This window comes from Elephas maximus, chromosome 9, assembly GCF_024166365.1.
Source record: "Elephas maximus indicus isolate mEleMax1 chromosome 9, mEleMax1 primary haplotype, whole genome shotgun sequence".
In the NCBI taxonomy this organism is placed as follows: domain Eukaryota; kingdom Metazoa; phylum Chordata; class Mammalia; order Proboscidea; family Elephantidae; genus Elephas; species Elephas maximus.
Genome location: NC_064827.1, coordinates 78,454,113 through 78,481,422, shown reverse-complemented (window position 1 = coordinate 78,481,422; position 27,310 = coordinate 78,454,113). Strand labels below are relative to the sequence as shown.

The window sequence follows — 27,310 nt, the reverse complement described above, 5'->3', positions numbered from 1 at the left end:
ACCTTCACTGAATCTAGCCACCTCCTCTTCTCCCCTTAATTGGCAAACTTCTGCCTCTAGTAGTACACTGTCTCCATTTCTCATCACCATTTTTTCCTCCTGAAATTCTGTAAACTGATCTTCTGGCGGCGTACCCATTAAAATCCTGTGAGACTTTCTGCCTGTTGTCCAGACTGCAGCTTGACATACCCTTTCCTTTGGCTCGTGCCATCTGCCTGGAAACCCTTTCCCTCACTTATTCTTCTAGGCTCAGGCCAGGTCCCTGTGACACCTGGCCACTCTTCCTCTATGTGCCCCTGTCTGTTAGGGCAGTGGCTATGACTTATTCCTCACTGTCCCTCCCATACATTGGGTCCAATGGGTTTGCTATTTGTTAAAGGATAGCCCTTCTTCTTGAAATAGTTCTTATGATACACTGACTCCTGGGCCCTGCACCTGTCCTCGTTTCCCTCTGATCACACTTTTGTGTTTTTTACCGGCCTCTTCATGTTGTCGCTCTGACCTTCATCCTGGCCCTGTCTCAGCACACTCTCCCTTGGTGAACTCATCTGCTCTCTTGGCTTCACCCTGGTGATTTCTGTCTACCACATGTATGCCTCTAGCCTTGACCTCTCCAGTGACCTCCAGTGTTATAGCTCAAAACCGGGAAGTCATTTTCAAATCTTCCCTTTCTTTTTTACCATATCGGTCTTGAAAGCATGGCACATCTTCCCAGTATCTCTAGGATTGGTCTCTCTGCTCTCCTCTCAAAACTATTAATTGCCACAGCATGGATGAACCTTGCAGACATTATGCTGATCAAAATAAGTCAGACACAAAAGAACAAATACTGTATGATATCACTTATATGAAATAAGCAAATATATAGAAACCAAAGTAATTAGTGGGTACGGGAGAGGGTTTTTGTTTGGAGTGCACTGTAGGTATGTTAAGGGTAATGTGATAGGCAGGAAAAAGAGAGGGAAAATGGGTGTACAACTTGAAGAATGTAATCAATGTCACTGAAATATACATCTAGAAATTGATGAAATGTATGTGTTGTATGTATATTACAAAAAAGCAAAAAAAAAAAAAACTATTATTGTTTTCATGTCAACAAATACTTTTGAAGAAAACGGTACTAACTGGAACATTCTTGCTTCTCATCTGACTCTCAAAAGGCTGTAGATTGTGAACCATAAAAGCAAAGCACAACTACGCCTGTCATGACTTTGAGTGGTAGGCAAAGTACTGGAGAAAGCAATTTCTGTGATTCTAGACTTTTCAAAATATATGAGAATGGCACTGAATGCATTGTGCTTCTCTCCCAAGTTGATCTGGGTTTTAAGGCTGGAGACTTTAACGAGCAAATGTACAGTTCTGGAATTTTAGAAAAAGGAAAATGAGGCCCAGAGAAATGAAATGAGGTACTGAAAGATAACCAAGGGCTAAAAAATGACATTTATGCTCAGGCCCTGAGAACAACTAGGAGGAACAAGTAAAAGACAACAGCCCTAAAAACAAAATTTTAAAAAAGAAAAAGAATACTTTGAGAACTAACCATACTCACATAATTTATGGCAATTTTGCAGTAAGCCATCAAGTTTTCTTGTATGTGATTGAACCGTTCAAATTTATCTATGAAGAAGGAGAGTATTATGATAAAGGTTTTTCTTACCAATGGCATAAGGAGCCTGGTTCCAACAGAACTGGAAATCTGATGCAGAGGGTTGAACCAAAAAAGAGCCACCATTAAATGGGCAAACCTTTTTATAGATGCAATTGTCTGCAATGAAACAAGAGCAATTCATTTTTGTTAGAGAGAACTTAGATCATTGTAATTAGATAAATGAAAAATGAACAAGGACAGCATCCTATCTGCTAATTTTTTTTACACAGCCCAATGAGTATTATCCTAATGCTAGATTCTTAGGGTTCAGAAGGCATTCTAAGCAAGAATATAACTACTAAAAATAATAATAGCTGCCATTTTTTTTTTGGAAAATTTACTATATGCCAGGAACTGAGCTTTAAAAACATTATTCCATTAAGCTATACAACTTTATTAAGTAGGTACTATTTTTATGCTAACTTCAGATGAGAAAACAGCAACTAGGAAAGGTGAAGTAATTTGTCCAAAGACTCACAAGCACTACGTGGGGAGGCAGCATTTGAACACAGATCTGTGTGATTCCAGAGCCTGTGTGCTTCATCCTGATACAATACTGTATTTTCACGCTTGTGAAAGATCAAGAAGGAACACTTTATGACAGGCCCTGGGTGGAGGAGGCCCTCCTGTAATGCCTTCATACTCCAAGCCTCACTCAGGACAAGTGTGGTGAGAGCCATATACTCCCCACCATCATTTTACTACAAAAACTTGAAGCCATGTGCGTGTATCACCTTGGTGAACCAGAACCAGCATCAGATTCCCACCAACCACCCACTGCCGTCGAGTCGATGATTAAGGCCAGGTTAATTCAGTTACCCTATTCCTGGCCTGCTCTGGTGGTGCAGTGGTTAAGTGTTTGGCTACTAATCAAAAAATCGGCAGTTGAAGTCCACAAGCTGCTCCTTGGAAACCCTATGGGGCAGGTCTACTCTGTCCTGTAGGGTCGCTATGGGTCGGAATCAACTCGAAGGCAATGTTTGTTTTTTTTTTTGCCTGCTCTAAGTTATAAACACAAGGCCATGTTTTTCAGATTTCTCTTAGAGTGAGAAAGTCCATGTAGAAACCAGGGCTTTGAACTGGTTCTATGCCCTGCTGAGAATCTGCATTTCTAACAAGTTCCCAGGAAGTTATACCTAAGAATCACCTTAAGATCTTGTTAAAATGTAGATTCTGATTCAGTATATCCAGGGTGGAAATGCAGATTCTCAGCAGGGCACTTGTTAGAAATGCAAATTCTCAGCAGGGGCTCAAACTGGAACAAACCAGTTTGAAGTCCTGGTAGACACCAAAAACCTGTTGCAGTTGAGTTGATTCTGCCTCATAGCGACCCTATAGGACGGGGTAGAACTGCCCCATAGGGTTTTCAAGGAGTAGCTGGGTGGATTGGAACTGCTGACCTTTTGGTTAACAGCCAAACTCATAACCACGATACCACCAGGCCCTTTTTATTCCAAAAGTCCACCATATTTTAGCCATTCAATTTTATTATTTTTTAAAATAGCTTTATTGAGATCTAGTTTATATACCATAAAATCACTCACTTTAAGTGTACAATTTAAGAGTTTTAGTATATTTACAGAACTGTGTAATATCACCACGGTCTAACTGTAGAACATTTTCATCACCCAGGGAGAAGCCTCTGCCCGCTCCTTTTTTGGTCATGTCATATAAATGGATTCACACAACATGTGGCCTTTTGTGTCTGGCTTCTTTCACTGAGCAGTGTTTTTGAGGTCCATCCAAGTGTCAGATGGCTTCGCAGTATCCCGTCGCCTGGATATACCATATTTTGTTTATCTATTCACCAGGTGATGATGAACATTTGGGTTGCTTCCACTTTTTGCTATTTGTGAATAAAGCTGCTATGAATATTTATGTACAAATCTCTGTGTAGACATATGTTTTTGTTTCTCTTGAGTAGATACTTAGGAGTAGAATTTTTGAGTCATATGGTAAGTCATACAGTTTTATTTTGTTCAGAATGTTATTTACTGCTGAATACTTATTTTGTATCTAACATATTTTTGTTGAAGAGAATTTGAGAAGCAAAGACAAACACAAAGAAGAAAATAAAAAATTATCTGATTCACAACCTTACCTCCCAGAGATAACCACTGATAACCTTAGCTCCTTCTCCTTCCAGCATTTTTATTAAGAATAATTAAATAACGATAATAAAAATAAAGAAGTAAAAATTCTAAGAAAAAATGGAATTGAGCTTCCAAGAAATAGTTTGCTTTTTCCATTCTACCGTATATTTTCTTCTCTGTCCTTAAATATTTTTCAAGAGTGCTAGTGTTTAAATTACCATATGGCATTTCAGTATTTGGATGCAACAAAAATGTATTTGCCAGTCCCCTACTGTTTTCATTTAGTTTGTCTCCAAAGCATTCTGCTTTAGAAATGATGCTGTAACAGACAGAATCCATCTTTTACCGTTTGCTGGTTATTTCTTAAATAATTGCTGGGGAGTAGATTGGGTAGGTCAATTTAAAAATGTTGACATATCTCACCAAATTCTCCCCTAGAGAGGCTGTACCAGCCAGACCACCTCCAGCAGTGCAGAGCCCATGACTACCAGTCTCTGCCAATTTGAGACAAATTTAGTGCCTGGGATAATTTGCATTTTAAAATCCTCAGTGAAGCACAGTAAGTTCATTTTCCACCCTTACTGGGAAACTGTGTTTCTTCTTTTGTGAATTACCTGCACATGTTCTTTGCCCGCTTTCTATGGGTGCTCACATCTTTATCTTATTATCAATGATAGTAATCCTTTTGGAAACATCACAGATACTTTTCTCAGTTTGGTATTTCTCTCTTAATTTTGTTTGTTTTTTGGGGGCACAAAGATTTAAATTTTTTATGTAATCAAACCTTTGAAACCTCATACATGGTTTCAAAGCAGGTGTTATCCTTAGAAAGGCCCTCTGCACTGTTAAGATTTCATACATAGCTGTCCAAATTTTCTTTTACTAATTCTAGGATTTTACTTTTCATATTTCACATTTAATCCATTTTGGACTTAGGGCAGAGGCATAAATTTACTTTTTCCAAGTTTATCCAGTTGTCCCAACATTGTTGTTGTTGTTGTTAGGTGCCATCGAGTCAAATCCGACTCATAGCGACCCTATGTACAACAGAATAAAACACTGCCATGTCCTGGGCCATCCTCAATCGTTGCTATGCTTAAGCCTACTGTTGCAGCAACTGAGTCAATCTCATTGAGGGTTTTCCTGTTTTTCACTGACCCTTTACTTTACTAAGCATGATGTCCTTCTCCAGGGACTGATCTCTCCTGACAACATGTCCAAAGTATGTGAGATGTAGTCTCGCCATCCTTGCCTCTAAGGAGCATTCTGGTTCTATTTCTTCCACGACAGATTTGTTCATTCTTTTAGCAATCCATGGTATATTCAATATTCTTCTCCAACACCACAATTCAAAGGTGTCAACTCTTCTTCGGTCTTCTTTATTCATCATCCAGATTTTACAAGCATAGGAGGTGACTGAAACACCATGGCTTGGGTCAGGCGCACCTTAGTCTTCAAGGTGAAGACTTTACTTTTCAACACTTTAAAGAGGTCTTTTGCAGCAGATTTGCCCAATGCAACGCGTCTTTTGATTTTTTTCCCCAGAGTGGGAAAGAATTTATTTATGTAAAATTTTTATTGTGCTTTAAGTCAAAGTTTACAAACCAAGTCAATCTCTCATACAAAAACTTATATACACCTTGCTATATACTCCTAGTTGCTCTCCCTCTAATGAGACAGCACCCTCCTTCCCTCCACACTCTATTTTTGTGTCCATTCGGCCAGCTTCTGACCCCCTCTGCCCTCTCATCTCCTCTCCAGACAGGAGCTGCCCACATAGTCTCATGTGTCTATTTGATCCAAGAAGCTCAGTCTTCATCAGTATCATTTTCTATCCCATAGTCTAGTCCAATCCCTGTCTGAAGAGTTGACTTTGGGAATGGTTCCTCTCTTGGGCTAACAGAAGGTCTGGGGACCATGACCTCTGGGGCCCTTCTAGTCTCAGTCAGACTGTTAAGTCTGGTCTTTTTACGAGAATTTGAGGTCTGCATCTCACTGCTCTCCTTTTTCCTCAGGAGTTCTCTGTTGTGTTCCCTGTCAGGGCAGTCACTGGTTGTAGCTGGACACCATCTAGTTCTTCTGGTCTCAGGCTGATGTAGTGTTTGGTTTATGTGCCCCTTTCTGTCTCTTGGGTTCATAATCACCTTGTGTCTTTGGTGTTCCTCATTCTCCTTTGCTCCACTGGGTTGAGACCAATTGATGCATCTTAGATGGCCGCTTGCTAGCGTTTAAGGCTCCAGATGCCAGTCGCCAAAGTGGGATGCAGAATGTTTTCTTAATAGATTTTATTATGCCAGTTGACTCAGATGTCCCCTGAAACCATGGTACCCAAACCCCCGCCCTGCTATGCTGGCCTTCGAAGCGTTCAGTTTATTCAGGAAACTTCTTTGCTTTTGGTTTAGTCCAGTTGTGCTGACCTCTCCTGTATTGTGTGTTGTCTTTCCCTTTACCTAAAATAGTTCTTATCTACTATCTAATTAGTGAAAACCCCTCTCCATCCCTCTCCACTCTCGTAACCATCATCGTAAACATTCCCTGTTTAAACTATTTTTTGAGTTCTTATAATAGTGGTCTCATACAATATTTGTCGTTTTGCAACTGACTAATTTCACTCAGCATAATGCCTTCCAGATTCTTCTATGTTATGAAATGTTTCACAGATTCATCACTGTTCTTTATCGATGGGTAATATTCCATTGTATGAATATACCATAATTTATTTATCCATTCATCTGCTGATGGGCATTTTGGTTGCTTCCATGTTTTTGCTATTGTAAACAATGCTGCAGTGAACATGGGTGTGCATGTATCTGTTTGTGTAAAAGCTCTTATTTCTCTAGGATATATTCCAAGGAGTGGGATGGCTGGATCGTATGGCATTTCTATTTCTAGCTTCTTAAGGAAATGCCAAATCGATTTCCAAATGGTTGTACCATTTTACATTCCTACCAGCAGTGTATGTGTCCCAGTCTTTCCACAACCTCTCCAACGGTTATTATTTTGTGTTTTTTGGATTAATGCCAGCCTTGTTAGAGTGAGATAGAATCTCCTTGTAGTTTTGATTTGCATTTCTCTAATGGCTAATGATCGTGAGCATTTCCTCATGTGTCTGTTAGCTACCTGAATGTCTTCTCTAGTGAAGTGCCTGTTCATATCCTTTGCCCATTTTTTAATTGGGTTGTGTTTTTGTAGTTGAGTTTTTACAGTGTCATGTAGATTTTAGAGATCAGACGCTGATCGGAAATGTCATAGCTAAAATCTTTTTCCCAGCCTGTAGGTAATCTTTTTACTCTTTTGGTGAAGTCTTTGGATGAGCATAGATGTTTGATTTTTAGGAGCTCCCAGCTACCTAGTTTCTCTTCTGGTATATGTGCATTGTTAGTAATGTTCGTATACTGTTTATGCCATGTATTACGGCTCCTAGTGTTGTCCCTATTTTTCCTTCCATGATCTTTATCGTTTTAGATTTTATATTTTGGTCTTTGATCCAGCATGGTGTGAAGTATGGGTCTTGTTTCATTTTTTTGTAGATGGGTATCCAGTTATGCCAGTACCATTTGTTAAAGAGACTGTCTTTTCCCCAGTTAATGGACTTTGGGCCTTTGTCAAATATTAGCTGCTTATAGTGGGATGAATTTACAACTGGATTCTCAATTCCATTGGTCTATGTATCCGCTGTTGTACCAGTACCAGGCTGTTTTGACTACCGTGGCGGTATAATAGGCTCTAAACTTAGGTAGTGTGAAGCCTCCCTCTTTGTTCTTCTTCAATAATGCTTTACTTATCCAGGTCCTCTTCCCTTTCCCTATGAAGTTGGTGATTTTTTTCTCCATCTTGTTAAAAAATGCCATTGGAATCTGGATCAGGATTGCATTGTATCTGTAGACCGCTTTGGTCTCCACAATGTTTGTTGAGTCTTCCTATCCATGAGCAAGGTATGTTTTTCCACTTATGTAGGTCTCTCTTGGTTTCTTGCAGTAGTGTCTGGTAGTTTTCTTTGTATAGGTCTTTTACATCTCTGCCTGCATTTATTCCTAAGTATTTTATCTTCTTGGGGGCTATTGTAAATGGTATTGATTTGGTGATTTCCTCTTTGAAGTTCTCTTTGTTGGTATAGAGGAATTCAGCTGATTTTTGTATGTTTATCTTGTATCCTGATACTTTGCTGAAATCTTCTATTAGTTCTAGTAATTTCCTTGTGGATTCTTTGGGGTTTTCTGTGTGTAAGATCCTATCTTCTGCAGAGATACTTTTACATCTTCCTTACCAATTTAGATGCCTCCCCCCCCCCCCTTTTTTTTTCTAGCCTACCTGCTCTGGCTAGGACCTCTAGCACAATGTCGAACAAGAGTGGTAATAAAGGGCATCCTTGTCTGGTTCCCATTCTCAAGGGGAGTGCTTTCAGACCGTCTCCATTTAGGATGATGTTGGCTGTTGGGTTTGTATAAATGCCCTTCATTATGCTGAAGAATTGCCCTTCTATTACTATTTTGCTGAGAGTTTTTATCATGAATGGGTGTTGGACTTTGTCGAATGCCTTTTCAGCATTAATTGATAAGATCATGTGGTTCTTGTATTTTGTTTTATTTATGTGATGGATTACACTGATTGTTTTCCTAATGTTGAACCATCCTGCATACCTGGTATGAATCCCACTTGATTGTGGTGAATTATTTTTTTGATATGTTGTTGAATTCTGTTGGCTAGAATTTTGTTGAGGATTTTTGCATCTATGTTCATGAGGGATACTGGTTTGTAATTTTCTTTTTTTGTGATGTCTTTACCTGGCTTTGGTATCAGGGTTATGCTGGCTTCATAGAATGGGTTTAGAAGTATTCCATCCTTTTCTATTCTCTGAGATACCTTTAGTGGTAGTGGTGTTAACTGTTCTCTGAAAGTTTGGTAGAATTCTCCACTGAAGCCATCAGGGCCAGGGCTTTTTTTGTTGTTGGTGTTGCGAGTTTTTTAATTACCTTTTCGATCTCTTCTTTTGCTATAGGTTTATTTAGTTGTTCTACCTCTGTTTGTGTTAGTTTAGGTAGGTAGTGTGTTCCTAGAAATTTGTTCATTTCCTCTAGGTTTTCATCATTCGAGTACAATTTTTCACAGTATTCTGTTATGATTCTTTTAATTTCAGTTGGGTCTATTGTGATATTGCCCATCTCTTTTCTTATTCGGGTTATTTGGTTGCTCTCCTGTTTTTCTTTTGTCAGTTTGGCCAGTGGTTTATCGATTTTGTTGATCTTTTCAAAGAACCAGCTTTTGGTCTTGTTAACCCTTTCAATTGTCCTGTTCTCTATTTCATTTAATTCTGCTCTAATTTTTATTATTTGCTTTCTTCTGGTGCCTAAGGGCTTCTTTTGCCGCTCTCTTTCTATCTGTCCAAGTTGTCGGGCTAATGTTTTGATTTTGGCCCTTTTTTCTTTTTGGATGTGTGTATTTAATGCTATAAATTGACCTCTGAGCTCTGCTTTTTTTTTTTTTTTTTTTGATTACCGTTTCAATCTCTTTTTTTGTTATGGGTCTATTTAGTTGTTCTACTTCTGAATGTGTTAGTTTAGGTAGGTAGTGTTTTTCCAGGAATTCATCCATTTCTTCTAGGTTTTCAAATTTGTTAGAGTACAATTTTTCATAATAATCTGAAATGATTCTTTTAATTTCATTTGGTTCTGTTGTGATGTGGTCCTTCTCGTTTCTTATTCGGGTTATTTGTTTCCTTTCCTGTATTTCTTTAGTTAGTCTAGCCAATGGTTTATCAATTTAGTTAATTTTTTCAAAGAACCAGCTTTTGGCTTTGTTAATTCTTTCAATTGTTTTTCTGTTCTCTAATTCAGTTCAGCTCTAATTTTTATTATTTGTTTTCTTCTGGTGCCTGATGGATTCTTTTGTTGCTCAGTTTCTATTTGTTCAAGTTGTAGGGACAGTTCTCTGATTTTGGCTCTTTCTTCTTTTGGTATGTGTGCATTTATCGATATAAATTGGCCTCTGAGCACTGCTTTTGCTGTGTCCCAGAGGTTTTGATAGGAAGTATTTTCATTCTCGTTGCTTTCTATGAATTTCCTTATTCCCTCCTTGATGTCTTCTATAACCCAGTCTTTTTTCAGGAGGGTATTGTTCATTTTCCAAGTATTTGATTTCTTTTCCCTAGTTTTTCTGTTATTGATCTCTAGTTTTATTGCCTTGTGGTCTGAGAAGATGCTTTGTAATATTTCGCTGTTTTGGACTCTGCAAAGGTTTGTTTTATGACCTAATATGTGGTCTATTCTAGAGAATGTTCCATGTGCGCTAGAAAAAAAAGTATATTTTGCAGCAGTTGGGTGGAGAGTTCTGTATAAGTCAATGAGGTCAAGTTGGTTGATTGTTGTAATTAGATCTTCCGTGTCTCTGTTGAGCTTCTTACTGGATGTCCTGTCCTTCTCCGAAAGTGGTGTGTTGAAGTCTCCTACTATAACTGTGGAGGTATCTATCTCGCTTTTCAATTCTGTTAAAATTTGATTTATGTATCTTGCAGCCCTGTCATTGGGTGCATAAATATTTAATATGGTTATGTCTTCCTGATCAATTGTCCCTTTTATCATTATATAGTGTCCTTCTTTATCCTTTGTGGTGGATTTAAGTCTAAAGTCTATTTTGTCAGAAATTAATATTGCTACTCCTCTTCTTTTTTGCTTATTGTTGCTTGATATACTTTTTTCCATCCTTTGAGTTTTAGTTTGTTTGTGTCTCTAAGTCTAAGGTGTGTCTCTTGTAGGCAGCATATAGGTGGATCATGTTTCTTTATCCAGTCTGTGACTGTCTGTCTCTTTATTGGTGCATTTAGTCCATTTACATTCAGGGTAATTATAGATAAATAAGTTTTTAGTGCTGTCATTTTGATGCCTTTTTATGTGTGTTGTTGACAATTTCATTTTTCCACATATTTTTTTGTGCTGAGGCATTTTTCTTAGTAAATTGTGAGATCCTCATTTTCATAGTGCTTGACTTTATGTTAGTTGAGTCGTTACATTTTTCTTGGTTTTTATCTTGAGTTATAGAGTTGTTATACCTTTTTGTGGTTACCTTATTATTTACCCCTATTTTTCTAAGTAAAAACCTAACTTGTATTGTTCTATATCGCCTTGTATCACTCTCCATATGGCAGTTCAATGCCTCCTGTATCTAGTCCCTCTTTTTGATTATTGTGATCTTTTACCTATTGACTTCCATGATTCCCTGTTACGTGTATTTTTTTTTTAATTAATCTTAATTTGTTTGTTTTTGTGATTTCCCTATTTGAGTTGATATCAGGACGTTCTGTTTTGTGACCTTGTGTTGTGCTGATATCTGATATTATTGGTTCTCTGACCAAACAATATCCTTTAGTATTTCTTGTAGCTTTGGTTTGGTTTTTGCAAATTCTCTAAACTTGTGTTTGTCTGTAAATATCTTAATTTCGCCTTCATATTTCAGAGAGAGTTTTGCTGGATATATGATCCTTGGCTGGCAGTTTTTCTCCTTCAGTGTTCTGTATATGTCGTCCCATTCCCTTCTTGCCTGCATGGTTTCTGCTGAGTAGTCAGAACATATTCTTATTGATTCTCCCTTGAAGGAAACCTTTCTTTTCTCCCTGGCTGCTTTTAAAATTTTCTGTTTATCTTTGGTTTTGGCGAGTTTGATGATAATATGTCTTGGTGTTTGTCTTTTTGGATCAATCTTAAATGGGGTTCGATGAGCATCTTGGATAGATATCCTTTCGTCTTTCATGATGTCAGGGAAGTTTTCTGTCAGGAGTTCTTCAACTATTTTCTCTGTGTTTTCTGTCCCCCTCCCTGTTCTGGGACTCCAATCACCCGCAGGTTATCCTTCTCTATAGAGTCCCACATAATTCTTAGGGTTTCTTCATTTTTTTTAATTCTTCTATCTGATTTTTTTTCAGCTATGTTGGTGTTGATTCCCTGGTCTTCCAGATGTCCCAGTCTGCATTCTAATTGCTCGAGTCTGCTCCTCTGACTTCCTAGTGTGTTGTCTAATTCTGTTATTTTATTGTTAATCTTTTGGATTTCTACATGTTGTCTCTCTATGGATTCTTGCAACTTATTAATTTTTCCACTATGTTCTTGAATAATCTTTTTGAGTTCTTCAACAGTTTTATCAGTGTGTTCCTTGGCTTTTTCTGCAGTTATCCTAATTTCATTTGTGATATCATTAAGCATTCTGTAAATTAGTTTTTTATATTCTGTATCTGATAATTCCAAGATTGTATCTTCATTTGGGAAAGATTTTGATTCTTTTGTTTGGGGGGTTGGAGAAGCTGTCATGGTCTGCTTCTTTAAGTGGTTTGATATGGATTGTTGTCTCCGAGCCATCACTGGGAAACTAGTTTTTCCAGAAAATCCGCTAAAAAAAAAATGCAGTCAGATCCCTATCAGAGTTCTCCGTCTGGCTCAGGCTATTCAGATGTTAATGAAGCTGCCTGCGTCCAGTCCAAATCCCTGCGGGACGGTTCCCCGGCTCAGACGCTGCTCTTTCTGCTCCAAGACCAGTCACTGCCTCCCGGGGACTTCTCCTACCGGCTGCGTCCCACGCCGCCCGTGGAACCGGCTGGTCCCCCTCCCGGGGTTAGTTCAGGGGGGTGGAGCAGCTCTCTGTGCTTCTGCCCTATCTGACTGGTACGCTGGCTCCAGGCTCTGGAAACAATTGCTGCTTCCCCGTATTAGTTCGTTCTCCGTCTCTAAATCTGTGTTTGTTGTTCAGGGTTCGTAGATTGTTATGTATGTGATCGATTCACTTGTTTTTCCGTGTCTTTGTTGTAAGAGGGATCCGAGGTAGCGTCTGCCTAGTCCGCCATCTTGGCTCCGCCTCCTAAGCTCTGCTTTTTTGCTGTGCCCAAAGGTTCTGGTAGGATGTGTTTTCATTCTCATTTGATTTTGTAAATTTCTCTATTCTGTCCTTAGTTTCTTTTATAACCCAGTAGTTTTTGAGCAAGGTGTTGTTCAGTTTCCATGTGTTTGATCTTTTTCCCTTGCTTTTTCTGGTATTGATTTCTAACATCTGATATTTTTTTGTGCATTTGAATTTTGTTCTGCATTTTTCTCCAGCTCTGTCCTGACCCTCTATTGTAACTCCTGTCAGAGCAGTTGGTGGTGGTAGCTGAATACCATCTAGTTACGCTGGACTCAGTCTGGTGGAGGCCATAGTAGTTGTGGTCCGTTACGTTTACTTGTGTTTTATTGACTATGCAAAGGCATTCGACTGTGTAGATCATAACAAATTATGAATAATATTTTGAAGAATGGAAATTCTACAACATTTAATGGTGCTCATGAGGAACCTGCACATAGACCAAGAGGCAGTCGTTCAAACAGAACAAGGGGGGTACTGCGTGGTTTAAAATCAGAAAAGGTGTGTACCACGATTTTATCCTTTTACCATAGTTATTCAATCTGTATGCTGAGCAAATAATCCAAGAAGCTGGACTGTATGAAGAAGAACGTGGTATCAGGATTGGAAGATTTGTTAACAATCTACGATATGCAGATAACATAATCTTGCTTGCTGAAAGTGAAGAGGACTTAAGCACTTACTGATAAAGATCAAAGACTACAGCCTTCAGTATGGATTACATCTCAACATAAAGAAAACAAAAATCCTCACCACTGGGCCAATAAGCAACATCATGATAAATGGAGAAAACACTGAAGTTGTCACGGATTTAATTTTACTTAGATCCATATTCAGCAGTCAAGAAATCAAATGATGCATTGTATCGGGCAAATCTGCTGCAAAAGGCCTTTTTAAAGTGTTAAAAAGCAAAGCTATCACTTTGAGGACTAAGGTACAAGTAACCCAAGCCAGGGTATTTTCAGTCACCTCATATGCATACAAAAGCTGGACAATGAATAAGGAAGACTGAAGAACTGATGCCTTTGAATTATGGTGTTGGCAAGGAATATTGAATATACTACGGACTGCCAGAAGAATGAACAAACCTGTCTTAGAAGAAGTACAGCAAGAATGCTCCTTAGAAGTGAGGATGCCGAGACTTCGTCTCATGTACTTTGGACATGCTATCACGTAAACATGATAAAGTAGAAGCTTGGTAAAGTAGAAGGTCAGTAAAAAAGTAGAAGAGCCTCAATGAGATGGACTGATACAGTGGCTGCAACAATGGGCTCAAACATAGCAACAATGGTGAGGATCGTGCAGGACTGGGTAGTGTTTCTTCTGCTGTACATAGGGTTGCCATGAGTCGCAACCCACTTAATGGCACCTAACAACAATAAATATCCGTCTTGTTTTATAAATGTCCTCCATATTGTTATATTCTTATCCTTTTTCATTCTTAAGGAATGATAAGTTGACTGAAAAAAAAACAGCATATACAACTTTACACACACACATATCTACAATTAAACACATGTAAACACAGAATGAACCACGTTGTTGTTGTTAGGTGCCATCGAGTCAGTTCCGACTCATAGCGATCCTATGTACCACAGAAGGAAACATTGCCCGGTCCTGCACCATCCTTACAATCGCTGTTATGCTTGAGCCCACTGATACAGCCACTATGTCAATCCATCTCATTGAGGGTCTTCCTTTTTTTCGCTGACTCTGTACCTTACCAAGCGTGATGTCCTTCTCCAGGGACTGATCCCTCCTGACAACATGTCCGATGTATGTAAAATGCAGTCTTGCAATTCTTGATTGAAGTTGTCAAGGATTTCATTTTACTTGGATCCACAATCAACACCCATGGAAGCAGCAGTCAAGAAATCAAAAGATGCATTGCATTGAGTGAACCATAGGAGTGTATAAAAATAAGGCCGGAAGGGAATACACTAAAATGTTCATATGGATTTGTGGAGTAGAATTATTCATAATATTTTTCTACTTTGTTTCCTAAGTTTTTTTTTTAAACAGCTTTATTGAGGTATAATGGATCTACGATAAACTACATATTTAAAGTGTACTATTTGCTAAGCTTTGACATGTGTTTGTACCCATGAAACTCTATCACTATTATCAAGATAATGAATGAACTTGTCCGTTACCTCCAAGTTTCCTTGTGTACCTTTCTAAGTGTTCCCTGTCCCAAGGTAACCACTGATCTGCTGTCACTAGACCAGATTGCATTTCCTAGAATTTTATATAGGTGGAATCATATAGTATACATTCTTTTTGTCTGTTTTCTTTCACTCAGTGTGATGGCTAAGGTTAAGGTTAAGGGCATGATTCTCAGGGGTTTGACAGATATTATGTAATCATTCTCTGTTTTGTGATCTGATGTGAGCAGCCAATCAGCTGAAAGGGGAGTTTCCTTGGGAATGTGGCCTGCATCCAATATATATGGATGTTCTGGCAAAGCTTGCCCTCTCTCCAGCCTGCAGCTGTCTCGTCATCCTCTGACCTCTGGTTCTTGGGATGTGAGCCAGCAGCCCACCGTGTGACCTGCAGATTTTGGGTTCGTCAGTCCCTGCAGCCACGTGAGTCAGGAGAAGCTTCCAGCCTGACACCTGACCCATGGATATGGGACTTGCCAGGTGCCACAACTGCATGAACCATTTCTTTGAAATAAATATATTTACTGGAGCCTCGTGGCACGTGGTTTATAACTTGGCTACTAACTGAAAGGACAGCAGTTTGAATCCACCAGTCACTCCTTGGAAACCCTATGGGGCAGTTCTACTCTGAGTTGGAATCGACTCAATGGTAACGGGTTTGGTTTTTTTGGTTTTATATATTTATTGATTTACTGGTTTTGATCCTGTACAGAACCCAGCCTAAGACACTCAACATACTTATTTTGAATGCAACCATGTTGTTCTTACATGTATCAACAGATAGTTCCTTTTTATTGTGTGACAATTTATCCATTCACCTGTTAATGAATGTTTTAGTTATCTATTGTTGTGCAAGAAAGTATTCCAAAAGTTAGAAGCGTAAAGCAACAAATATTATTTGATGGTTTCTGTGGGTCAGGAATTCAGAAACAGCTTAGTTGTGTGGTTCAGGTTCTTTCATGAAGTTGCAGTCAAGATGCCATCTGGGGCCATAATCAATCTGAAAGCTTGACTGGGCCTAGACTTGGATTGGCTTCCAAGATGGCTCGCTCACATGGCTCTTGGCAGGAGGCTTTAGTTCCTCTCCATAGGGCTGCTTGAGTGTTCTTAAGACATGGCAGCTGGCTTCCCCCCGCAGAGGGAGTGAACCCGGAGGGAGGGAATTGCAATGTCTTTTTAGATCTACTCTCAGAAGTCGCATACCACCACTTCTGCCATGTTGTGTTCAATAGAAGTGAGTCACAAAGTCCAGCCTACATTGAAGGGGAGAGGAATGAAGCTCTACCTGTTGAAGAAAGGAGTATCAAAGAATCTGTGGGCATATTTTAAAACAACCACAATAGACATTTGGGTTGTTTCCAGTTTGGGTATAATATAAATAATATGGTTATGAACATTCATGTACAAGTTTTTGTGGGAACATATGCTTTCATTTCTCATGGGTAAATAAATACCTTAGAATGGCTGGGTCATGTGGTATGTATATTCAGCTTTTTGAGTAACTGCCAAATTCTTTTAGAAAGTGACTGCACCGTTTTATATTTCCACCAGCAGCATATCAGAGTGCCAGTTCCTCCACATCCTTACCAACACTTGCTATGGTCAGTTGTTTTAACTTTAGCCAGTTAATAGGTATGCGGTGATATTGTGGTTTTGTCCTTCCCTAATGACTAATGGTGTTGAACATCTTTTCATTTATTTACTAACCATTTATCTTTGGTGAAATGTCTGACCATGTATTGTGCTTTCTTTTAAACTGGGCTTTATTTTATTATTAAGCTTTGTGAGTTCTTATATATTATGGATTTAAGTTCTTTATCAGATATATGATTTACAGATATTTTTTCTCAGTCTGTGGCTTGTTTTTTCATGCTCTTAAGATAGAAATTCTTTCAAAGAGCAGAAATTCTTAATGTTCATGATGTCCAATTCATTAGTTTCTTCTTTTATGGATTGTGGTTTTATTGTCATACTAAGAAACCTCCTCTAACCCAAATGACAAATATTTTCTCCTAGAAGTTTTATTGTTTTAGGTTTACATTAAATTATATAATCGGTTTTGAGTTAATTTTTTGTATATGATGTGAGGAATGGATCAAGGCTTATTTATTTTGTATATGGCTCTCCAGTTATTCCAGCACCATTTGTTGAAAGATTTTCATTTCTCCACTGAACTGCCTTTGCATCTTTGTCAAAAATCAGTTAACCAAATACGTGTGGGTTTACTTCTGGATTTTCTATTCTGTTCTATTGATATATTTGTCTATCTTTATGTGATTATATAATGTCATGATATAACAACATCATATATAATTTGATAAAAATATAATGTAATTATATCACACTGGCGTAGGTGAGGAGCTCCTTGGAGGTGACCCAGACTGCAGTTCTGAGGCTTTTCCCCTATATTTCCTAATTAAATAAGCCCCAGGGACCCTAATATGTCCCTAGAGAAGCAGAGGGTCCTCCCTTCCAATAACGAATACTGGTGATCTTCGTACTGCATGAGTGGGCTCAGAATCGGACTTAGTTTGATTGAGAACAGTAAGCAGCACAATGTTTCTGGGCCCCAGAGCTGTGAGGCACATTCACACTCCACGTACTGGCTTCCACGCCTGGCTCTCCCTGAACTATTAGCTCACAGCAGTTCCCGGCAGTGCCTTTCTCTGTTGTGACTAGAGCACAATGGAGAAGGTTCTCCACTGTGGACAGACTGAATGGCGGAGGGGAGGGGTAGAGTTTTAAGACTGCCACTGAGTTTATAATGTTCACGCCTTTGATTTTTCCCATCAAGCTGACAGATACTATTTCTAATTTTAAAATAAATTCTCTGAAAAAAGCCCCTTTCTACAAGTAGAAAAGTCTACGGAGGTTAACAACTGGAGTCTGAATAAACACTCTGATGGATTGGGAATAAAAGAAGGGCGACAAAAAAACAAAACAAAAACCTTGTTGTGCCACGCAAAGTGTATAATCCTCACAACAGTTGTATGAAGTAGGTTTTATATTCCCTATATTATTCATTTGAAAGTTAAGACTTAGTGAGGTTAAACATGGCCACATTGAGAATAAATGGTATGTATGTGAGCTTTTCTAGTTTCCCTTGTGTGATTATCTTTAGAAATTATCAGCAAACACACAGTTCACCCTTAGCCCTGAAATTTATTATTTGCATTAAAGGTAAATGATTACTAGATACCAAGGCCATACCCAAGTTTCTTAGCTTTTCTTTCTTTTTTCCTTTTTTTAAAGCAGTTAAACACTAACCCTAGTATTCAGATAGAGATTAATTACAAGAAAACAAGAATGGAATCAGTGTATTGAACTATTTATGCTTCCCCCCCCAAAGTTTATCTTGTATATACATTTTCCTCAAATAACATAAAATGAAGTTATAATCTCTATTATAAAATATTTTCATCTTTAACATATCTGAGATAAAATTTTCTCCTCTGCTAAATTCTGAATTGACAAAAGTCATTTTTTATTTTGTTCTGTTTTTTTAAAAAAGGAACTGACTTAAATGATAAAAATCATCTTCAAATTTCGCAAGGAACAAAATCATTCTCCAGCACCTTACTGAAATGAGCTTTTACTGTACAGGCGTCTGTGACCAAGACAAAACTTGGAATAAAACAATCAAATGCAAGTGTGTACTGTGTGCGGGGGAGAACGAGTTACAGAAGTGACCTGAGGTAACTGTGAGAAAAGACAACTGGTTCTCCTAGGGTTGTTCACCAGGTTCCTCTAATCTGCTGACAAAGAGGAAGATGGAAAATTGAAGCCAGACTCCTGAGTCAATAAAACAGGAGGAGCTGGCATAGTTTGGTGAGGACTGAGGTGGGTCTGGGATCCTCTGGGATTTACAAGGCCTTGACCCACCTGTGATCTAAAGATACAAAGATTACTGTCTGATGGCTGGAAGCATCTATGAAACAGACACACACTGATCCCTCATGAGATGAAACCAGAGCCTGAAGCCAGGAAATAATCAAAGGCAGGAAAAATGGGACTCCTGAGGAAGGCTCACTGAGATGATGAGGCTGCTCGAACCACACCTGGTATAGGGTGCTAGGCCACCCCTGCCTGATGGAACTAAGTGAGTAACACAGCTTGTTCCAGAAAAACTTCAAATTTGCTACAGAGCTAATGTCATTCACATTTGCTTCTATCTTCCCTTTTTGTTTTGGGACTAATTTTCCCATTCTAAAACCTCTTCTACCTTTCCAAACTCCTCTCCCACCTAAAATCTCTCCTATTCTTTTAAGCAGTTAAAAACAAAAACAAATCTAAATCAGCTTTTTTTTTTAAAGCATCATCAATTTCCAGTTTAGTGTCTATTAAAAAAAAAAAATCCGTTGCTGTCAAGTTGATTCCGACTCATAGCGACCCTATAGGACAGCTATAGCAGCTCTAAAAGGTAAATTAAAAAAAAATTTTATTACGGTAAAAATATATATAATAAAATGTTTGCTAATTCAATGATTTTTACATGTACAATTCAGTGATGTTATGTTCAGTATGTGCAATCAGCACTACTATCCTTTTTCAAATTATTCCACCACCATTAACAGAAATGCAGTGTAAATCAGTTTTTAAGGCAATCATCCGGCCACAAGGTCTTCTCACAGGTTTTTCAACAAAGAGGCCATGCTTTCAAGATTAAACACGTTATAGAAATGACTTCAGACACGTGGTCAACTATTCCCCTTGTCCCTGTAAACCGTGAGACACAGGGCAGCAGCAGCAGGGGCCTGGCCACCTGAGCACTGGCATTTAGGAACCACACTGGAGTGTGGGCAGTGTGTCTTGTTTCCTGCCACCTTGGCTGAGGGCCCTTCTCATCAAATAGGCTACCGCAGACCTGTTGTTTTAGGAGAGTTTAGACGGATTTGTAGATAAAATATCAAAAAAGGGCAACTTATTGATGGAAGAGGTTCGGTCTTTGTGACCACTTTCTCCTTACTTATTTCGTACAGATCTCAATTCTGAAAGATGATGTCTATGATACAAGTTGCTCTCATTGATAATTACTTTTCCTAATCAAAATATTAATGAAAATATTGGCCCATGTGATATAACCAGCATCACAACTATAAATTGATACAATTCCAGGCTAAAGAAATATGTTTTATTTTTTAGTTAGTCTGTGCAGAAAATACCTTACTTCTATTAACATTAAAACATACACACACATTTTTATTGAAGTGTAACAATTAGCTTTTGAAATGCTGAAAAATGCTTAAGGACTCTATTTGATACCTTTTGGTCTGTCTACTACCCACCCTGTCACCTAACTCAAACTAACCCAACTGAGGTCTGAATACACCAGGCTGAGGCTGATTTCATTAATATCTGAGAAATACTAAGAAAGAAGAAACTTGGAATAACTGTGGTTAAAGTTCTGGGTGCTAGAGTCAAGAGGGCACCAGCTGCAAGTCCTGGCTCTGGTGCTTACTAGCTGCATGATGTTGAGAAAGGCAGTTCACCTCTCCGGGCCTCAGCTGTCTGATCTCTAAACTCAGGACAATAACAGTGCCTGTTCAGGGCCATCGTGAGAATTAAATGGCACAGTGACTATAGCATACGGAGCACAACACATGGCACACAGTAAGAACGTCCTAAATGGAAGCTCTGTCATCACCACCATATCATGGAGACAGCGCCCTGGATGGTATCTCTAGCACCATCTCACCAAAAGGTCTGGGGAGTATCTGGGACCCCAGGTTGGGCATCAGGTAGGGATGCATTTCTCAGATGCTCCCTGGTGTGTAATTATGGACACAGGAACAACATACAGTGGCATCACTAGCGGGGTGCATGGCGTGCGGACCACACCAGGTTACAGTGGCAGAGAAGGTGACACAAAATGACTGTCTATAAAATTTTTGTGCAGTGTTTCTGCAGACATTATTTTTATAAAAATATCCCTATAGTTATAACAACAAAAATTTTTTTCGTAAACCCAGATCACAGGTATCAATATACCAACAAGGCTAAAACTCTACACTAATTTACTTTTTAACCTTCTAATATGCTCCGGTCAGAGCTGTCATTGTTGCCTAATTACAACAACGCTTCCAATCACGTGGTCTCATCTGCATACACCACAAACACATGCTGTTGTTTCAGCTGCTGCCAGTGTTTTGACAGTTGCTGATTTTGTCAAATTTTCTGGTGTTTTAGCTACAGTATTGTGGTAATTAGCATGGGGGGTACCATACTGGGTGACACCAATCGTAGCAACACCACTGACAATACATCAGGTAAATCTAAGGATAAATCCCTTTAAATTGCCCCCCCCCAAATAACAGTCCATTTTAGCAAATAAAGATAAAAACACATCCTTAACTTACAGTTGTAACACAATAGCAGACCAGCTTCTCCATCTTCATACACATCAATAGCTGCAACAAAATTAACCTGCAATGATAATGGGCAATGGTAGTGGGCAGGTTGGACACTGACACTATTCCAAGATTTTCTCAAGTCGCAAGCGTTTGGCAATGGCCCTTGGCCTTCCATAAACTCAGGTGCTGGGGGATCATTTCTACCTCACCAACACCCATAATGCCACATGGGGGCCATGATTACCATACACTGTAGGTATATAAGAAACGTCTTTCCTCTTTCTCCACTGGGGCTTTTTCATTATCTTTTCACACTCTTTGAGCTCTGTTCCCAGGTATCTCTACTTTGTCTATATTAAAATGCCTCATGTGTGTACAGTGAGCTGTAGTACAAAGCATTTCACGTGGGTTATTCATTTCACCCTCACATCAGCACTGGAAAGTAGATGGTATTAATCTCATTTTACAGATAACAAAAGTGAGGCTCAGGGATGTGAAGTCACTTAAGTGCCACAGCCAAGATCTGAACCAGGTCTGAATTCTTTTTCTATCTTATTGCTCCTGTACCTTCACCTAGCCTTCCCCTTGCCTCAAACATGTAGGATTTCTGAATCTTGAAATCACCATGGCATGCCTTCACTTCTACTCTCTCTCCTTTGTTTCAAGGGAGGCAGCATGATGCAATGAAAAGGGTATGCTCTGGAGCAAATTCATCTCTCTGGGCCTCAGTTTCTGCATTGGAGAAGATGGTGCTTAACCTGATGATGTCCTGGTCCTTCTTGATAGTTCCTCTAAAAATCTCCTGCTCCTTTCATTTCTTCACTCTTATAATCCACTGCTGTTCCCACATCACCAGAGAAACTGCCCTCTCTGAGCTCAACGAAGGCTCCCTTCTCCTCCAAACTGAAGGCTTTTAGCTAATGCTCATCTTTGACCAATTCTCCACAGCCTCTAACATATGACATATCCTCCTTCCTGCCCTCTTGCCTCACTTCAGATTATTCTTTCATTTCTTGGCTCTTTCCTCACTTAGAAAATCCCTACCTTTATAGCTTCAAATATTACTCTGTATTCAAAATTCCTAAATCTACACACTCAGGCCCACATCCACTCAGAGCTCCGGTCCTAGTATGTGTGTGTGTGGTGGTGGCGATGGATAGGAACATCTACTCTGGTCAGACAGACCTGATTTAAGACCCTGGCTACACCACTAACCACCTGTGCAGTTTGTGACACATGGTTTAACCTTTAGTCTCAGGTCTTCATCTATAAAACTGGCATAATTATAATACTTATTTCACTGGATTGTAGCGAGAATTCACTGAAACAAAGCAAAGATTTTAGCACAGGGCCCGACACATAATAAGCGCTCAGTGAGGCTATTTATCTTTCACAGAATTAGCTTCCCTTTTAAACTTCCTCCTTTATGTTAGCTGAACTCTCTTCAAAGTCTTAGGGGTTCCTCCCCCTCTCTCATCCAAGTCCAGCAGCATCCTCTTCACAGGAGCTCTCAGACGCCTTTTCTGCGCCCACAGCTGAGTGAGCCTCCCCAGGCAGGAGCACCGTGTTATCACGTGTTGACTTGTCTGTCTTTAGCCCCTTCTAATCTCTGCATTGTACTCCTCCAACAGGCTGTCCACCTAGCCACCCCTCCTCTTCATGCTCTCACCAAAATGCAGCCTCTTCCTCTCAACAGTCTCATCCTTGTGCTAAATCCCCAGCTGCCCGCCCTGAGCCAGGCCTCTACCTTATCTCCAGGCAGACCCTCCAATGGAACTCACGTCCCTTTTCCCATCAGACATTCACTCATCTGTCATTCCCTGGCCCTGTACTAGCACGGGAAACCCTGGTGGTGTACTGCTTAAGAGCTATGGCTGCTAACCAAAAGGCTGGCAGTTCGAATCCACCAGGCGCTCCCTAGAAACCCTATGGGGCAGTTCTACTCTATCCTACAGGGTTGCTAGGAGTTAGACTCAAATCGGTGGCAATGGGTTTGGTTTTTAGTTTTGTACTAGGGCCGTGAAGGATACAGAAACGAATAAGGCAGGGTTCCATCCCTTACGATAAAAAAATCAGAAAAGTATACAAGTACACAAAACAAGGTATAATGGGGTAAATGCCATAGCCATAACCAAGATTTGTGGGAACTTCAGAGGAAACAGGAGACAGTGAGGCCCAGCTGTCAAGAGCACTGACTCTGGGAACAAAAAGACTTGTGAGTCAAATCCCAAGTAATTTCCCCTTTGGTATATATCATATCCCCCTATTTTAATAATCTGCATAGCATATATTACTATCTGATGTTTACTGATTTATTTCTTTATTGTAGATCTTCTTCCCAGTAAAACATAAGCTTCATGAAGACAGAGGTCATTGCCGTATCCTCAGTATCTAGATCAGGGCTTGGCACATAGCAGGAGCAAAATCAATACCTGTTGAATGAATGGCTGAATAAATAAGATCTCAGCTCTGTTTCTTTAGAGTTGTGTGCACTTAAATCAGCTGTTTAGCCTCCCAGAACCTCAGTTTATTCATTTGTAAAATGAGAGCTAATACCTTTACAGCAGGGCTTCGAATTGGTTTGTTCTGATTCGAACCCCTGCTGGGACTCTGCATTTTCATCCCAGATATACTGAACCCAAATCTTCAGTTTAACAGTACCCCCAGGTGATTCTTATGTATAATAATTTTAGATGCTCCGCTCTACTGGTAAAGAACACTAGTGGCGAAGTGGTTAAAGCGATCAACTGCTAACCAAAAGGTCAGCAGTTTGAAACCACCAGCAGCTTTGAGGGAGAAAGATGCGGCAGTTTGCTTCCGCAGGGATTTATAGCGTTGGAAACCCTGAGAGGTCACTATGAGTAGGAATCAACTTGACAGCAGTGGGTTTGGTTTTGCTTTTTTTTTTTTTTTGCTCTATTAGTGGTTCTCAGAATTGGTAGTATTAGCAGCACCTGGGAACTTTTTTTTTTTTTTCCCCTTGGGAACTTGTTAGGAATGCAAATTCTCAACAAGAGTTTGAACCTGATAACCAGTTCAAAGCCCTGCTTGACATGTTAGGGATTCAGTGAGGCAGCTTGTGTAAACACCTACCCCAGGGACCAGTACTTGGTAAATGCTCAACATACGTGAGCTGATAGCATTATTTAGATATGGAGACAGCACCAATGGGGAACAGTCCTTGAGTCCCACCTGTACCCCTCCAGGGGGACCTTCCAGCCCCACTACCTCAACCTAAAATCACTTCCTCCTCAGGTGTCCCCAGCACTTGTTCAGTTTTATTACACTTAGCTTGGAGGCTTTACGTGTCTGCTGTGCCAGACGCTGAACTTCTGGAGAGGAGGGACCAAGCGCTACCAGCTTCGTGGCCTGGACCTGCTATCCCTGTGATACTTTGGGACATGGCTGAGGGAGCAATAGCATGCTGTGTTTCAGGGCATGGTCAGATAGCCTGGGTACATGTCCTGCCTCTGCCACTTACTAGCTGTGTGGTCTTGGGTAAATAAGCAACTCTTCTCTGAGCCTCAGTTTCCTTTTCTGCAAAAATGGGGATGTGAACAGCACTTCCCTCAAAGGTTGTTGCGAAGATTCCAGGAGATAATGCTTATAAAGTACTCTAGCACAGTGCCGTAAGTAGAAGTGGTCACTCAATGGTGGTTGTGTTTATTATCGTCATGGTAGGACTAAACTGCAATGAGAAAGGCAGAACTAGACAGGCAGCCTCTGCGTGTGTGTGTGTGGCGGGGAGGGGGCAGGGGTAGTGGTGGTAACAGGAGTAGAGGAAGTTCAGGCAGCCTTCTAGACCACAGTATATGCATGGTGGCTACAGACACCAGGGAAATAGTTGGCGTCAAGGAGGTCTACCAAGGGGTTCCAGGGCTGTGCTGACAGGTGCACTGAGCTGAGCTGTATTCTGAGATTCAGGCTGAAGGGGAAACAATGCAGGGCTCCTGCCACAGGGCCAGATTCAGGGACAGATGACTGCCACCTGGACTTAATCACTTCCTCTGCAGGCATTCTATAGCATTTTGTTTAGCCCTTTATTAACGCTTACACAGTGAGGCCTATTTCAGGCAGTGGGCTGGCAGGAGTCAGCCTCTGCAGTGCTCTTTCTTAACCGGGTAAGGACATTATCAACTGGAAGTTTTTAAACAATACATATTCCAGATCCTCACTCCTAGAGATTCTGATATAGTAGGCCTAGAGTATGACATAGGCATTGGATTTTAATTTTTTTATATGGGGAAAAAAAAGTGAAAAGCAGAAGTCTATACCCCAGCTAACAGAGGTAGCCACTCAGCGGTCCGCCTTCCAGACTTCCCATGTGATTCAGGGGTGACTCCCATTTGAGAAGCCATAGGTTCTGGGCAGATGGTCAAGATGAAGACTTGGGCATGGGAAACAGGCCAGAGACCCAGATCAGTTACCAGGTCTGCAGGTCCTCCCAGAGGAGACTTTTGTTTTGGGCACAAGGCCAAGGCTGGCTGCTGGAGCTGGGGTAGTAGGTCACAATGGACCTGTCGGTAAAATGAACTTGAAGTTGAGCTTCAGAATGCTGCACTAAAGGTTGAAGCCTGAAATGGGGGGTGAAATAGGCTTGGCTGAGAAAAGAGGAGGAATGGGGGCAGGAAAGTAGGCCAGACCAATAACATGGGTGCCTTGCACAGAGCAGGTAGGCAGTAAGCCTAATTTGAATTCAACTGAAATCCCCAATGGCTCTAGGCTGTGTCACCCTCTCTCCTTCCTGCCTCTACTGCACAGGGACACCTCGGTAAAAAGCTAGTCCCGTTCCCTCAGGGTTTGTTCCTGACTAGCTGTTATAAATCACATTGTTCATTAGCCTTTTCATTTCTCTAGGGCTTATCTTCCCAGTTAGACAGTAAATTCCTTGCAAAGGCAAGTGTGTCTGACTAAGCATATACGCATGCTCAACCAATGCTCGTCAGCTGCCAGTTTACTGAAGGAGGTACTGAACACACTGAGCCACGAAGACTCGTGTGGGGGCTTTTTTCTTTTTTTTAAACATTTTCTTTTGGGGAAAAACTTTATATCTTTGCTTTAAAAAGCAAACTGAAGCAAGGACAGAAAAATTTAGAACTGTTCCTCCATAGCTTTCAAAACAAGACACAAGTAATTAGAAAAATTGTTTTTGACCTAATTTTTCCTGGGCCTTCATGTTAAGAGAAAAAGGTAACTACAAACATTCCAATGAATTATTGAGATATCGAATATAAATAAATAAAAATCACCATAGGAAAGAAATTCAATAAAATTTTTTTCTCTGTATGAATAACTGATGAATATTTGGCCACTTAAACACGATTTTTTAAAAACCAAAACATGTCAAAAGCATCTCTGAAACAAAATGGGGACTTTTCAACTAGAATAAACAGGTTAAATCTTAGGAAGGCAGGGAAGGGACTGACTGGGTGTTACAGATTGAATCGTGTCCCCCAAAATATGTGTCGTAAATCCTGATTTCTACGCCTGTGGTTATAATCCTCTTTGGGACCGCGTTGTCTTTGTTATGTTAATGAGGCAAGATTAGTGTAGGGTGTGTCTTGAGTCAATCTCTTCTGAGATATAAAGGAGATTAAACAAGCAAGCTGAAAGAAGCAGAGCTGGGGATAAGACAGATGCCAAGACACATGGAGATCTCCAAGGAATCCGGAAGCAGAAGCTGGAGAGACAAGGACCTTCCTCCAGAGCCAACAGAGAAAGTCTTCCCCACAAGCTAAAACTTTGAATTTGGACTTCCTAGCCTCCTAAACTGTGAGAAAATAAATTTGTTTGTTAAAGCCATCCATTTGTGGTATTTCTGTTACAGCAGCACTAGAGAATTAAAACAGAATTTGATACCAGAGTGCAGTTCCTACTCTAACAAATACCTACAATGTGGAAGTGGTTTTGGAATTGGGTAATGGGTGGAGGTGGAAAGAGTTTTAAGATTCCTAATAGTACAATCCTGGAAACCCTGGTGGTGTAGTGGTTAAGAGCTACGGCTGCTAGCCAAAAGACTGGCAGTTCAAATCTACCAGGCGCTCCTTGGAAACCCTATGGGCAGCTCTACTCTGTCCTATAGGGTCACTATGAGTTGAAACCAGTTTTTTTTTTTTTTTTAATAGTAAAATCCTAGACTGCCTTGAAAAGGCTGTTGTAGAATTATGACGTCAAAGG

At 40.0% G+C, this 27,310-nt stretch overlaps 1 protein-coding gene and 1 long non-coding RNA gene across 9 annotated transcripts in view; one reads left to right on the top strand and one right to left on the bottom strand.

Moving 5' to 3' along the window:
* The window catches only part of GARNL3 (GTPase activating Rap/RanGAP domain like 3), a 206,986-nt gene that overhangs the window by 7,130 nt on the left and 172,546 nt on the right, over window positions 1-27,310 (bottom strand). For all 5 annotated transcript variants that reach the window (XM_049895409.1, XM_049895412.1, XM_049895411.1 and 2 more), the window contains 2 exons: window positions 21,140-21,206; window positions 1,658-1,765 (listed from right to left, as the gene is read on the bottom strand). In XM_049895409.1, the coding sequence (XP_049751366.1) occupies window positions 1,658-1,765; window positions 21,140-21,206 (175 nt within the window). The remainder of the gene's footprint in view (window positions 1-1,657; window positions 1,766-21,139; window positions 21,207-27,310) is intronic.
* The window catches only part of LOC126082662 (uncharacterized), an 86,450-nt gene that overhangs the window by 10,024 nt on the left and 49,116 nt on the right, over window positions 1-27,310 (top strand). Inside the window, exon 3 of one of the 4 annotated variants that reach the window (XR_007518600.1) lies at window positions 18,295-23,302. The exons of 1 other annotated variant lie outside the window; for it this stretch is intronic. This is a non-coding gene — a long non-coding RNA (uncharacterized LOC126082662). Of the gene's footprint in view, window positions 1-3,280; window positions 9,226-13,154; window positions 16,558-18,294; window positions 23,303-27,310 lie in introns of those variants that run through there. 2 more of the 4 variants (XR_007518598.1, XR_007518597.1) reach the window with 2 other exon arrangements.